Source organism: Hoplias malabaricus, chromosome 9, assembly GCF_029633855.1.
Source record: "Hoplias malabaricus isolate fHopMal1 chromosome 9, fHopMal1.hap1, whole genome shotgun sequence".
Taxonomy (NCBI): domain Eukaryota; kingdom Metazoa; phylum Chordata; class Actinopteri; order Characiformes; family Erythrinidae; genus Hoplias; species Hoplias malabaricus.
The window spans coordinates 25433888-25449052 of record NC_089808.1 but is presented as its reverse complement, the minus strand read 5'-3'; the positions used below and the strand labels follow the sequence as shown (position 1 = coordinate 25449052).

General features: G+C 46.0%; 2 protein-coding genes across 3 annotated transcripts; one reads left to right on the top strand and one right to left on the bottom strand.

Moving 5' to 3' along the window:
* Window positions 1–3401: 3401 nt before the first annotated feature.
* LOC136706967 (cerebellin-1-like) lies at window positions 3402–11419 on the bottom strand. 2 transcript variants are annotated; one of them, XM_066680755.1, is made up of 6 exons: window positions 10953–11419; window positions 6193–6326; window positions 5549–5663; window positions 4991–5041; window positions 4659–4796; window positions 3402–4399 (listed from the first exon to the last, which is right to left on the bottom strand). In XM_066680755.1, the coding sequence occupies exons 1-6, from the start codon at window positions 11128–11130 to the stop codon at window positions 4113–4115; spliced, it is 903 nt and encodes a 300-aa protein (XP_066536852.1). In that variant the 5' UTR covers window positions 11131–11419; the 3' UTR covers window positions 3402–4112. The 2 variants fall into 2 exon arrangements, with proteins under 2 accessions (XP_066536852.1, XP_066536853.1); XM_066680756.1 differs by lacking the exons at window positions 5549–5663; window positions 6193–6326 and having other exon boundaries at window positions 3407–4399; window positions 10953–11395.
* Window positions 11420–11616: 197 nt separating this feature from the next.
* Window positions 11617–14887, top strand: LOC136706966 (pulmonary surfactant-associated protein D-like). The gene is made up of 8 exons (XM_066680754.1): window positions 11617–11767; window positions 12346–12582; window positions 12785–12880; window positions 12976–13053; window positions 13355–13450; window positions 13545–13622; window positions 13876–13959; window positions 14110–14887. The coding sequence occupies exons 2-8, from the start codon at window positions 12378–12380 to the stop codon at window positions 14487–14489; spliced, it is 1017 nt and encodes a 338-aa protein (XP_066536851.1). The 5' UTR covers window positions 11617–11767; window positions 12346–12377; the 3' UTR covers window positions 14490–14887.
* The last annotated feature ends 278 nt before the right edge of the window (window positions 14888–15165 follow it).

Sequence of the window (15165 nt, the reverse complement as noted above, 5' to 3'; positions counted from 1 at the left end):
TCCGTGGACGTCGTCGCACTGTCTCCTGTCTCCTTGGACGTCGTCGCAGGCCCCCCTGTCTCCTTGGACGTCGTCGCAGGCCCCCCTGTCTCCTTGGACGTCGTCGCAGGCCCCCCTGTCTCCTTGGACGTCGTCGCAGGCCCCCCTGTCTCCTTGGACGTCGTCGCAGGCCCCCCTGTCTCCTTGGACGTCGTCGCAGGCCCCCCTGTCTCCTTGGACGTCGTCGCAGGCCCCCCTGTCTCCTTGGACGTCGTCGCAGGCCCCCCTGTCTCCTTGGACGTCGTCGCAGGTTCCCCTGCCTCCGTGGACGTCGTCGCAGGTTCCCCTGCCTCCGTGGACGTCGTCGCAGGTTCCCCTGCCTCCGTGGACGTCGTCGCAGGTTCCCCTGCCTCCGTGGACGACGTCGCAGGTTCTCCTGCCTCCGTGGACGACGTCGCAGGTTCCCCTGCCTCCGTGGACGACGTCGCAGGTTCCCCTGCCTCCGTGGACGACGTCGCAGGTTCCCCTGCCTCCGTGGACGACGTCGCAGGTTCCCCTGCCTCCGTGGACGACGTCGCAGGTTCCCCTGCCTCGGTGATGGCGGCACCCGCAGGTTCCCCTGCCTCGGTGATGGCGGCACCCGCCGCCCCAGTCTCGGTGATGGCGGCACCCGCCGCCCCAGTCTCGGTGATGGCGGCACCCGCCGCCCCAGTCTCGGTGATGGCGGCACCCGCCGCCCCAGTCTCGGTGATGGCGGCACCCGCCGCTCCTGTCCCCGTGACTATGGCGGCACCCGCCGCTCCTGTCCCCGTGACTATGGCGGCACCCGCCGCTCCTGTCCCCGTGACTATGGCGGCACCCGCCGCTCCTGTCCCCGTGACTATGGCGGCACCCGCCGCTCCTGTCCCCGTGACTATGGCGGCACCCGCCGCTCCTGTCCCCGTGACTGTGGCTACGGCCTCTCCTGTCCCCGTGACTGTGGCTACGGCCTCTCCTGTCCATGTCCATAGTTCGGCCCGAAGGACTTCAGGGCCGATCCCCAGAACTGTGCCCAGGCTGGTTCCTCAGACTGCCCCACAGACATTAGCCAGTCCTGGGCACACCCCTGTTATATTGGTTCCCTTGTCTGTCCCAGTCTTGGTTCCTGTCTCTGTCCTTGTCCCTGTGCCCGTGTCAGCCTTTGTCTCTGTCCCTGTCCCGGTCACTGTTTGTGTCAGTCCCTGTGAATGTATTGGTCCCTGTTCCCCTGTCAAGTCCTGTCCAGTCTCCGTTTCAACCCCCTGTTCAGTCCCCTGCTAGTCATGTCCAGTCTCCGTATCCGTCCAATGTCCAGTCACCCGTCTTGTCTCCGGTCCAGTCTCTGTTTCAAATCCCTGTCCAGTCCCCGTTTCAACCCTCTGTCTTGTCTCACGTCCAGTTCCCGTATCCGTCCAATGTCCAGTCACCTGTCTTGTCTCCGGTCCAGTTTCCCTTTCAATCCCCTGTCCAGTCTCCAGTTCCGTCTCCGTTCCAGTCTAGTGTCATGTCACCTGCCCTGTCTTCTGTCCAGTCACGTACCCCTGTCCAGTCTAACGTTCCTATCCTGTCCAGTGTCTTGTCACCAGTCTCTGCTCCCGTCCAGTCCCAGCACCAAGTTCTGTCACCAGTCCCCGTTTCAACCCTCTGTCTTGTCTCATGTCCAGTCCCCTGTTAGTCCTGTCCAGTCCCCGTTTCAACCCTCTGTCTTGTCTCACGTCCAGTTCCCGTATCCGTCCAATGTCCAGTCACCTGTCTTGTCTCCGGTCCAGTTTCCCTTTCAATCCCCTGTCCAGTCTCCAGTTCCGTCTCTGTTCCAGTCTAGTGTCATGTCACCTGTCCTGTCTTCTGTCCAGTCACGTACCCCTGTCCAGTCTAACGTTCCTATCCTGTCCAGTGTCTTGTTACCAGTCTCTGCTCCCGTCCAGTCCCAGCACCAAGTTCTGTCACCTGTCCCGTCTTCTGTCCAGTCCCTGTTTCCATCCAGTGTCATGTCCAATGTCAAAAACCCTGTCAAGTCCCATGTGTCCACTCCTGTCCTGTCCAGTCCGTTCTCGTCTCTTGCTGCCCCCCTTTGTCAGTCTCCTGTCATGTCCCATGTCCCGTCTCGTATATTCGGTCCTGTCGTGTCCCCAGCTCCTGTGTCTGTTCCCGTCCTGTCACCCGTTGGTTTGTTGTCCTGTCTTGTTTTCCGTGCCCTCTCCTGTGCCAGCTCCTGGGGGGTTTAGGAGTACGCGCCCGGGAGTTGCGCGTTCTTGGGGGGGGCATCTGTCACGCCTTCGTCCTGTCAGTCTGTTGTCCCCGCCATGTGCTTTATTCGCACATGTCTATGTTTTGTTTATATCCTTGTCTCCGCCCTCGTCCCGCCTCCTCGTCCGTGTCATGTGTCAGCCCGTCCTCGTTATCTGTCCAGGTGTGTCTCGTTTGTGTCTGTATTTAAGCCCTCTTGTGTCACGTCCTGTTTGTCGTTCATTTCACATTCTCTTTTCTCCTTTGTCATGTCGGTCATGTTATCTGTCTGTCTCCGTAGTTTCCCTCGTCGTCGTCGTCGTTTCGTTTCCCTAGTTGTTGTTTCGTGTCGTAGTTTCTTTTCCTCTCTCGTGCCTTTGTTTACTCTTTAGTCTGTCAGTCCCGTTTGCCCTGTTTAGCTCCCCTTGTTTAGTTTAGCCTGCTTGGCTCCCTGTTTGTTTTCGTTTTGTTAAAGTCTCTTTGTTTTGTTGTTTTCCTTTATTAAATATACCGTGTTTTAGCAAATGCGTCCGCCTCAGTCAGTCCGCTCCCTCAAACCTGACAGCTTCTTATTTACTTTATTTTCTTTTTTTCTTAAATTGTGTTTTGTGTTTTGGCTTTAGCTGTTTTCACTGGACATCACTTTGGTCAATATTTGTTGTTTTTAAATGTGCTTTTTAAATAAAACTCTCTTTAAAGATAGGATATTAAAAAAATAGACCAATATACGATGTCTCTCTCTCTCTCTCTCACACACACACACACACACACACACACACACACAATCCACATTAATTGTCTCTGCAGTCAGAACCAAACTTGGTATCTCCAAAGCCCAGCGCTCTCTTCATGACCTGTCCCTCCTTCACCCTGGGGGCACTTCATGAAGCAGTTAGCCAGATAACTCAAGCCCACGGTTCAGGATTGTCCATTATCAGCCAGCTATCATCCTCCGGGCTTAAGTTATCACTGCATCATTTATCTAAATCTGATAAATCCTGCAGTGTGTTCTGATCATATTGAATTTTCCTCTGTTTATTATAATTCTGTGCTGCTGATCAGCATTCAGACTGGGGTTCGATTCTCAGCTCTGGCAGGATCACAATGCTACACCCTAGGCTCCGGACCCACCATCACCCTGAACTGGATAAGAGTTACAGACAATGAATGAATGAATGTTTAGGATCAGTTTATTTATTTATTTATTTATTTATTGGCCCTCGTCCCTTCGTCACTGCACCCCAAGTGTAACAGATACACTATGTGACATCTATTCCATATCCATCTTCCACACGTCTCATTCACATGTAAGAAAACACCCAGCAGCTACACAGATGTTCGTTTTGATTTGCCCTCTGGCTTTATCCAGCCTCTTTTTTTGTTGGAAGCCTTCTCCCTCCGTCCTCTTTTACTGTACCTGTCTCCCTCCAGCCCTAGACATGTGAGTGAGCCATAAATCAAAACTCAAAAAATAAAAAAAAAAAACATTTCCAAACCGCCCACAGAAATGTAAAAGCCGTGTCCAATCATCTCACTCGGACCGAACAAAATGATTAGACAGGGCTTTTACATTCCTGAGGACTATACAGAAAAGGAATGTCTTCATCTGTTTTGTTTCAGTGTTTGATTTACCTACTCCAGTTTTATAGAACCCTCTTAACAATCACTTAATTAAAGGAGCAGTATGTGAGTTTGACCATGAGGTGTTGCTTTATTTATGGAAGTATTGTCTGAAACAAATCTTCAGAAACTCTCTGTAGATAAACAGATATAGGAACATGTGAATAAAAGCTTCTCTGAGGTTTTCTGAGACAGGGGCATCACCATGGCAACACCAACAACCCCATAGCTGGCGGCAGGCCTCGTCCTGCTTTTTTCGGAGGTGTTTTCTACAGCGGGAAGAGCAGATGTCCGCTGAAGGAGCTGTGGTGGTGGGCGCCGTTGTCGAAAATCCAGGCGGAAGGGTAGAGACGGACAGAGATGCGGTCTCCTTTCTCCAGAGACAGAGTCACGCCGTTGGAGGCGCTGTACACACCAGTGTTTTGGTTGGCGAAAATAGATGTAACGTGAGCATCATTTTTAAACAAACCCATTAAAATTAAACATTCAGAGTTTCCTTGCGCTTTGGAAGACACCCGGAAATCATAGACGCCCTTCAGAGGAGCTGTGAAAACCCCTGCAGCACAACATTATTAAATAAATTTCATGAAATATATTGAAGAAATATCAGCTAAATGTTGAGCAAATACAGGGTAAACATTAAGAATATTATAAATAAATATAGGGTTTATGGAAGGGGATTATCTGCGGTTAATTGGCTGAATATCGGGTGATTATTTTGTGATTACCAGATGATTTCTGGGTGATTGTTGGTTGATTATCTGGTGATTATTATATTATTATTTAGTGATTAGCAGGGAATATTTGGTTATTACCTAAGTTTGGGTCGTAAGCCTGTCCGATGTTTGTAAACACGTGTTTATAGATGACTGTGGTTAATGTCTCAAAGGGTCCAATATTGGCATGTCCTTGAGAAGAATCCAGCACGAAGGCAGAGAATGCCACCTTGTGACCTGGAGGGGAAGCAGTTACAGTGTAAACAGAGAGAGAGAAGCTGAAAGGGGTGTGGGTTTGCCCCCTTTACCCAGGAGGGTCAGAGGGCACAGTTACAGGGCAGTAGCTGAGTGAGCTGAAGGTTGCCAGGTGCTTGAGATTCCTGCAAATTTGCACCAGATATAAAAGTGATCAGAGATTTAATTCTCTTTACCTGTGTTCTGCGTCACGTTCCTATGCAAATCTGCCAAGATTTCTGCCTGCTCTAAAACACAAAGAGCAATAATAATAATATTATTAATAATAGGAAAAATAAAAACAGATAAGAAAAATAATAATAATAATATAGCATGATGGAGTTCCTCTGGTGTGTGGAACAGTGGAACTGTGTTCTCTGGAGTGATGAGGTTTCTCTGGTGTGTGGAACAGTGGAACTGTGTTCTCTGGAGCTCCTCTGGTGTGTGGAACAGTGGAACTGTGTTTTCTGGAGCGATGGGGTTCCGCTATTGTGTGGAATAGTGGAACTGTGTTCTCTAGAGTGACGGAGTCCCTCTGGTGTGTGGAACAGTGTTATCTGGAGCGATGGAGTTCCTCTGGTATGTGGAACAGTGGAACTGTGTTCTCTGGAGTGATGGAGTTCTTCTGGTGTGTGGAACAGTGGAACTCCCATCCACACACAGGGAGAGTGTTTGAAGAGTGGTGATATGCTAATCTATGTCTATTTTTAACGTATCCCTGTAGCCACTGTAAGGCCCTGCTTTAAACCTGTTACCTGTGTTGAGTTCCTTCATCTTCTTCATTTCCTTCTCCATGTTTTTCAGTTTCTCCTCCAGAGTTCTGATCTTGCACAGTTCTCCCAGAAAGTCCAAGCTCGGAGTCAGAGGATCCTGGGCGTTTGTGCCCCATACAAATAGCAAGAAAAACAGCATCAACTTCATCTTCGCTTTCAGAACACTACTGAGGTCTGTGGCTTTTTATTTGCTGGTCTTCTGTTTACAAACTCAGACTTTGGACTGGTGTGGGCGACTGGCAGGAGTCTGATAACAGCACTGTACTGTCCTCTATTCACAGAGATGATGTGACTAGACAGTCAGATAAACAACTTTCTTCAACTATGACTCTTTAGACCTTAGTTTGTTTATCCACAGGTTTAAGAAAGGGAGAAACTGTGAAAAAATACAGCCTAATATTACTCCTTTTGACAACAGATATGAGATTTCATTCATTCATTCATTATCTGTAACCGCTTATCCAATTCAGGGTCGCGGTGGGTCCAGAGCCTACCTGGAATCATTGGGCGCAAGGCGGGAATACACCCTGGAGGGGGCGCCAGTCCTTCACAGGGCAACACAGAGACACACACATTCACTCACACACTCACACCTACGAACAATTTTGAGTCACCAATCCACCTACCAACGTGTGTTTTTGGACTGTGGGAGGAAACCGGAGCACCCAGAGGAAATCCACGCGGACACGGGGAGAACACACCAACTCCTCACAGTATGAGATTTCTTGGATTATAATATTAGTCCAAACGAGTTCCATATCTAAACACAGAGATTAGCTGACATTAAATGGAATTGCAATTTTACCAGGTAAACACCTTTTTAACTAATATTAATAACATCCCAAAACATAAAAATGCTGTACAATATAAATACAGACTCAATAAAGAGCACAAAATAATCTGTATACATACAGAGGATGCTATCAGAGCACAGGATGAAAGCAGATTTAAACAGATGAACAACTGGTACTGTCTGACCACTCTCATGTGTTAGAAGCATTTCCTGAATCAACTCATTTAACAAAAACAGAAAATAAAGCTACACTATTTTGATTCACCACAAGGGGTGAATGGCTACTACATTCAAAATTATATTGCAATAGTAACAGAACAAACACTTTTATATTTTAAGGTCGAACTCCAACGTGTTTAATTGATTATTTAATCTTTGCTTTGGCAAACAGTGTATTATTCTCCCTTTACTTTCCCCGCTTCTTATTTTCTTTAAATCATTAACTGAACTGGGTTGTGGAGGTTTGTAAATTGTGTAGTGATTCTAACTTTTCAGTTTTTTACATATTATAATATTTGTTGTTTTTAAATGTGCTTTTTAAATAAAACTGTCTTTAAAGATAGGATATTAAAAAAAATAAACCAATATATGATCTCTCTCTCTCTCTCTCTCTCACTCACTCTCACACACACAATCCACATTAATTGTCTCTGCAGTCAGAACCAAACTTGGTATCTCCAAACGCCCAGCGCTCTCTTCATGACCTGTCCCTCCTTCACCCTGGGGGCACTTCATGAAGCAGTTAGCCAGATAACTCAAGCCCACGGTTCAGGATTGTCCATTATCAGCCAGCTATCATCCTCCGGGCTTAAGTTATCACTGCATCATTTATCTAAATCTGATAAATCCTGCAGTGTGTTCTGATCATATTGAATTTTCCTCTGTTTATTATAATTCTGTGCTGCTGATCAGCATTCAGACTGGGGTTCGATTCTCAGCTCTGGCAGGATCACAATGCTACACCCTAGGCTCCGGACCCACCATCACCCCGAACTGGATAAGAGTTACAGACAATGAATGAATGAATGTTTAGGATCAGTTTATTTATTTATTTATTTATTTATTTATTGGCCCTCGTCCCTTCGTCACTGCACCCCAAGTGTAACAGATACACTATGTGACATCTATTCCATATCCATCTTCCACACGTCTCATTCACATGTAAGAAAACACCCAGCAGCTACACAGATGTTCGTTTTGATTTGCCCTCTGGCTTTATCCAGCCTCTTTTTTTGTTGGAAGCCTTCTCCCTCCGTCCTCTTTTACTGTACCTGTCTCCCTCCAGCCCTAGACATGTGAGTGAGCCATAAATCAAAACTCAAACTAAAAAAAATAAAAACATTCCTTTTCCAAACCGCCCACAGAAATGTAAAAGCCGTGTCCAATCATCTCACTCGGACCGAACAAAATGATTGGACAGGGCTTTTACATTCCTGAGGACTATACAGAAAAGGAATGTCTTCATCTGTTTTGTTTCAGTGTTTGATTTACCTACTCCAGTTTTATAGAACCCTCTTAACAATCACTTAATTAAAGGAGCAGTATGTGAGTTTGACCATGAGGTGTTGCTTTATTTATGGAAGTATTGTCTGAAACAAATCTTCAGAAACTCTCTGTAGATAAACAGATATAGGAACATGTGAATAAAAGCTTCTCTGAGGTTTTCTGAGACAGGGGCATCACCATGGCAACACCAACAACCCCATAGCTGGCGGCAGGCCTCGTCCTGCTGTTTTTCGGAGGTGTTTTCTACAGCGGGAAGAGCAGATGTCCGCTGAAGGAGCTGTGGTGGTGGGCGCCGTTGTCGAAAATCCAGGCGGAAGGGTAGAGACGGACAGAGATGCGGTCTCCTTTCTCCAGAGACAGAGTCACGCCGTTGGAGGCGCTGTACACACCAGTGTTTTGGTTGGCGAAAATAGATGTAACGTGAGCATCATTTTTAAACAAACCCATTAAAATTAAACGTTCAGAGTTTCCTTGCGCTTTGGAAGACACCCGGAAATCATAGACGCCCTTTAGAGGAGCTGTGAAAACCCCTGCAGCACAACATTATTAAATAAATTTCATGAAATATATTGAAGAAATATCAGCTAAATGTTGAGCAAATACAGGGTAAACATTAAGAATATTATAAATAAATATAGGGTTTATGGAAGGGGATTATCTGGGGTTAATTGGCTGAATATCGGGTGATTATTTTGTGATTACCAGATGATTTCTGGGTGATTGTTGGTTGATTATCTGGTGATTATTATATTATTATTTAGTGATTAGCAGGGAATATTTGGTTATTACCTAAGTTTGGGTCGTAAGCCTGTCCGATGTTTGTAAACACGTGTTTATAGATGACTGTGGTTAATGTCTCAAATGGGGTCCCTCTGGTGTGTGGAAAAGTGGAACTGTGTTCTCTAGAGCAATGGAGTTCCTCTGGTGTGTGGAACAGTGTTCTCTGGAGCGATGGAGTTCCTCTGGTATGTGGAACAGTGGAACTGTGTTCTCTGGAGTGATGGAGTTCTTCTGGTGTGTGGAACAGTAGAACTGTGTTCTCTGGAGCAATGGAGTTCCTCTGGTGGGTGGAACAGTGGAACTGTGTTCTCTGGAGTGATGGAGTTCCTCTGGTGTGTGGAACAGTGGAACTGTGTTCTCTAGAGCTATGGAGTTCCTCTGGTGTGTGGAACAGTGGAACTGTGTTCTCTGGACTGATGGAGTTCCTCTGGTGTGTAGAACAGTGGAACTGTGTTCTCTGGAGTGATGGAGTTCCTCTGGTGGGTGGAACAGTGGAACTGTGTTCTCTGGAGTGATGGAGTTCCTCTGGTGTGTGGAACAGTGGAACTGTGTTCTCTGGAGTGAAGGAGTTCCTCTGGTGTGTGGAACAGTGGAACTGTGTTCTCTGGAGCAATGGGGTTTCTCTGGTGTGTAGAACAGTGTTCTCTGGAGCGATGGAGTTCCTCTGGTATGTGGAACAGTGGAACTGTGTTCTCTGGAGTGATGGAGTTCTTCTGGTGTGTGGAACAGTAGAACTGTGTTTGGGTCGTAAGCCTGTCCGATGTTTGTAAACACGTGTTTATAGATGACTGTGGTTAATGTCTCAAATGGGGTCCCTCTGGTGTGTGGAAAAGTGGAACTGTGTTCTCTAGAGCAATGGAGTTCCTCTGGTGTGTGGAACAGTGTTCTCTGGAGCGATGGAGTTCCTCTGGTATGTGGAACAGTGGAACTGTGTTCTCTGGAGTGATGGAGTTCTTCTGGTGTGTGGAACAGTAGAACTGTGTTCTCTGGAGCAATGGAGTTCCTCTGGTGAGTGGAACAGTGGAACTGTGTTCTCTGGAGTGATGGAGTTCCTCTGGTGTGTGGAACAGTGGAACTGTGTTCTCTAGAGCTATGGAGTTCCTTTGGTGTGTGGAACAGTGGAACTGTGTTCTCTGGACTGATGGAGTTCCTCTGGTGTGTAGAACAGTGGAACTGTGTTCTCTGGAGTGATGGAGTTCCTCTGGTGGGTGGAACAGTGGAACTGTGTTCTCTGGAGTGATGGAGTTCCTCTGGTGTGTGGAACAGTGGAACTGTGTTCTCTGGAGTGAAGGAGTTCCTCTGGTGTGTGGAACAGTGGAACTGTGTTCTCTGGAGCAATGGGGTTTCTCTGGTGTGTAGAACAGTGGAACTGTGTTCTCTGGAGTGATGGAGTTCCTCTGGTGTGTAGAACAGTGGAACTGTGTTCTCTGGAGTGATGGGGTTCCTCTGGTGTGTGGAACAGTGGAACTGTGTTCTCTGGAGTGATGGAGTTCTCTGGGATGAGTTGGAGTGGTGAGTGGTGAGTGGTGATCCAGAACTAATCCCCAACACCAGCCCCTGACCCTCACTGATGATTATGAGGCTGAACTCAATCGGATCCTCACAGCTATGTCAAGAATTGCATCTAACAATGAGCAAAATCTACAAACAAAATGTGATTTAAGTGCAGCTCCACCCAAGTTCTCAGATTTCACATATTTGGCCCCAAGTCTGTACTGCAGTTTCAGAAAACAGTCTCTATGCTGGAACATTGCTGTAAGGATCTAATGGCATTCAGCGTTCACATAAACATTACTGAAGTCTCATACTGATGTAGGAGGATTAGATCTGTCACTACAACACGTCCCAAAGTATTGGAGACACAGCCAACTCTCCAGAGAACACAGTCCCGCTGTCCACCATAGGGCTGGATGATACGGGCAAAATATTTATCACGATATAATTCCTTTTCATTTCGGTCGATACGATAATTCTGATATTGATACGAACAATAGAAAAGTCACAAAAAAAACTGCAAAGAACTGAAAGAAACACAACATCACCATCAATAAACCTCTCAGCTTTGTCAGTATAATCATATCATTGTTTTTGACACATTTTATATTGTGATGTATATTGATATTGAATTATTGATCAGTCCTAGTCCACAGCCCAACACTAGGGGGCACTATACCCCTCAGGTGGACTGTGAGCATGGTCATCTTAGGCTAGTTTAAGAAAATCAGTTGTTATCCTCAGTGTCCATGTCTAAGACCTTGAATCTCCTTTCTGTCCTCAGGAAAATACCACCAAATTTTGAAATCTCACCTTTGTTCTCTGTCCGGAGTTCTCCGATCACCTCCTCCAGGGTTTTGAGCTTCTCCTCTAGATTGCCGAGTCGGCTCAGCTCCTTTGTGACATTAAGACTCTGTGACATCATACCCTGGTCCTCGGAGCGCCACCATAACGCCCAAACCGAGGCTAAACACAAGATGGACCTCATCATGAAGACCCTGCACCGGATTGAGCTGCTATCTGTCGCCACAGACTCTCCAGAAGACTTTGGACTGTAGCTCTGTCCCAATATTTATGTGAAGCACAGCAGGGGAGTGGAGTTTGTTGCAGGGAGTGGGGGGAGAGAGGTCAGCTGTTGGAAATATTGATTTGTGAATTCCTGTCCTCCCCACTTTCTTCCCAGTGATGACCATGGACTCCGGCTGTGCACACAGTGTGTTTATTCCGTAGTAAATCAAATACAAAAAAATTAAATGGGACACTTCTTCCAATCATCCAACACCAACCCTTGACCTCACTGAGGTTTGTGTAAATGGAATGCCATCAAACCCTTACGGCAATGTTCAAACATCTAGTGTAAAGGTTTCACACACTCACCTAGTCTCTGGAAATCTGGACTGGAAATCTGGCCGGAATATCTGTAATTCCGGAATTTCTCAATTTTTATCAGCTCCAACTCCCATCAGGCTTCGATGGCTTACCCTGTAAATAAAAACTCTGCTGTTGCTCAACTGCGTTAGTAACTCATTACACCACGAGTCTGAACGTTTGTGGGCACCTGCTTGTGTCCAGGGCCTTGGATCAGAAGTGTGTTCATCTGCGCTGCAGTAAGAGCTTCTCCTCGTCTGGTAAGGGCGTTTGATTTACACTATGTTGGAACATTGCTGTGTGAGGATTTGATGGAAGCCACACAAACATGAGTGAGGTCAGGTGCTGTGAGGTCAATATCACATTTCATACCTCGATTACGATTACTGAGGATTGTTCTGTTGTTTGTCTCATAATTCACTGACGAGCCTTGTGCTGTAAACACTCTCCAGTATTAAAGGTGGGGTGTGTGTTTCTGATATGTCTGAGCCATGCTCTGTTCATATTCATATTAATTAAAAAAACGTGAACAGAATTAAAAGAAAAATGAATATAATTGAAATGTGCAAGATTACATTGATTAGAAGTCTGAATGTCGATTATTTTGATTTAATTTTAGATTAATTGTCCAGCTCTAGCTGGTGTGCACCTGTGGCTTAGTTTCCCTGTTGTTCTTCTGCATATTTTAATGAAGCTGAATTCAAGAGCTATTCACTCATTATATATGTTGGTGTCCACTCAAATTCAGACAAATAGCATCCTCCCCACAGCTCCGGTCAGATGGTCCGAGGTCCAGTTTTGACCCATTGCTAATCTCTGGTCATCTGCTGATCCTCAGGGTTCTGTTCGGTTCTGGTGATCCATTGTGAAATGGCTTCGTTCAAACACTGCATTTGGTTGTTGTTGCTTATGGAAATCGTCCAGATACATTGTGCCGTGGCTCAGACACAGCAGCCCAAGCCTTTAACCTGTCCACTGTATGCAGGGGTCCCAGGGACCCCGGGACACAACGGCCACAATGGAAGAGATGGTAAAGACGGGCCTGTGGGACCCAAGGGACAGAAAGGAGAGACAGGTATGTGTCAGACCAAGTTCTAGATGAATTCTACTCTGTTAAAACTGACTTCCTATCAGTGTTTATCTTCCTTTAACAACACTCTGTAAGTGTTTGGGAACTGAGGAAACCTGTCACTGAGACTCATCCTCTAACTGTTTCATCCACATCAGGATTGTGGTTGGTCTCTGAATAGAAACAAGTCTATTTTTGCTATTTCAAGGATCCTCAGTGGTTGGACCACCCGGAAAGAAGGGGCCAAGCGGTGATGTGGGAGCCAGGGGACCAAGTGGAGAGAAAGGACAGAAAGGAGAGCAAGGTGTGTGTTTGACATGTTCAGGCTTGTGTTTGTTTGTATGTGTTTATTTTCTTAACTGGACATTTTACAGGACTTTCTTTATCTGTGATATACAGGAACAGGAGCCAAAGGACCACCCGGAGCAACAGGTCCTACAGGAGTTAAAGGACAAAAGGGAGATCCAGGACCAACAGGTACAGAGAAAGAAGGGGAAAGAAATACCAAAATAAACAAATGAACAAATAATTCCCTAAATTTTATTGAGTAGTAAACAATGGGCTGAAAGGAGTGGATCAGACACAGCAGTGTCACTTGGGTTTCCCTAAATTTGGACATTGTGCAGTTACTATAGAAACAGTGCTGTATTGTTTGAACTGTTTCCAAACATTTGACTTCTTGTAAGTATTTGCATTTTCAGGAAGTGACTGATTCTTTTGATAAAAAGTAAATATAGGCACAGTTTTCTTAAATCAAGTCTACATTTGTTATTTGAAGGGCCCTCAGTGACCGGAGCACCTGGAAATAAAGGTTCAAAGGGTGATGTGGGAGCCCGGGGACCAAGTGGAGAGAAAGGACAGAAAGGAGAGCAAGGTGTGTGTTTGACATGTTCAGGCATGTGTTTGTTTGTATGTGTTTATTTTCTTAACTGGACATTTACAGGACTTTATCTATCTGTGATATTCAGGAACAGGAGCGAGGGGACCCCCCGGAGTGACAGGTCCTCTGGGGTCTAAAGGACAAAAGGGAGATCCAGGAGCAACAGGTAAAGAGAAAGTTAGGAAAAGTGTTTCTGCACTCATTGTCCATTCTCTCTCATCTCCACTGAACACACATTGTGTTATGACCAGCACAACACACGCTAAAACACCACCACCACATCAGTGTCACTGCAGCGTTGAGAATGACCCACCACCTAAATCACACTATAGAAAGAATGATGAGTGTAGAAACAAGGAGGTGGCTTTAATGTTATGGCTGATGGGTGTACATATATAAACACGCTGTTTCTGTTGTAGCAAATGTGCAGGAGGCTACTGTGATCAAGACTTTGCTGTCGGATGTCCAGAAGCTTCAGGCCAGTGTTTCCATGTTGGAGACAGGTGACCGTTTGATAAATTTGTCTTTAATTCTGCATCCCACACCGTGTCCTGAATGAATCCATTACAGCTGATGAAAAACTGAAGAAGCCTGTCTGCAATGTATTCATTTTTAAAGCGATAACTCCACTTCTTGGTCTTGTTTTGCAACAGTTATGAGTTTTCGCATCTTCAGGAAGGTGGGGCAGAAGTACTTGGTCAGCAACGGCTTGGTCAACACGTTTGACATTGGACAAAGCCACTGCAGCGGCTTTAAAGGAGCTCTCGCTATACCCAGGAATGAGCAGGAGAACCAGGCAGTTTTCTACATGCTCAGATTCTTCTCTGAGACTCAGACAGTCTGGCTGGGGGCTAAGAAGGTCCAGCCAACCGGGAGTCAGTTAGTGGACACCAAGGGACAGAAAGTCACCTACAACAAGTGGCACCCGGGCCAGCCGAACAGCAGCGGCGAAGACTGTGTCTGTATGGGACCCAGTGACCAGTGGCATGATTATCACTGTAAAAGCCAAAACCTCATTATCTGTGAGTTTTAGAAGAGTGGGTTGGTGAGCACACTGGATAACACTGCAGTTCTACGTGAGATGTAGCTGTAATGGTTATAAAGGCTCGTTTATTAAAGTTTAACTACAATAAATAGCAGGGTACAAGTCTTCCATTTGCTGGAAAGAAAGAATGAAGAAAAAGGGTGAGAGCAATAGGAGGTCTGGATTTTATAACAAGACAAGATAATATTACACCTACGCAACACACAGAACTGTGGACAGCTTCTCACACACACCCTGTCACTCACACACACACATACGTGGACATTTGCACACTTCCACTCCACAGGCAGTGACCCAAGCCCCTGGGGCTGTGAGGAAGCGACACCAACTGCAGCTGCGCCCCGCTTGGGTCACATTTTATGTTAATATAGTGAATGTGTATCAAAATGTGCAAAATACTTTTTCTCCACTGAGATATTCAATAAAATAACATATCAGTGCTGCCCAAACATTATGCACAAGACTGTACAACAGTGTGGTTAAGGTGTAGTTACCTGTAATTGAGTTGTTATTGGTGTTTGAGCCGGCTCAAGTGCTCAAGTGAACATAGCCGGGAATATTCCAATGAACTTAAATCCAGGTGTTACACATTACGCCACTTTCCACTGATCTACTAACACAAACGAGAAAATATAGACGTGAAATGAAGCCAGTTTCATAAAAC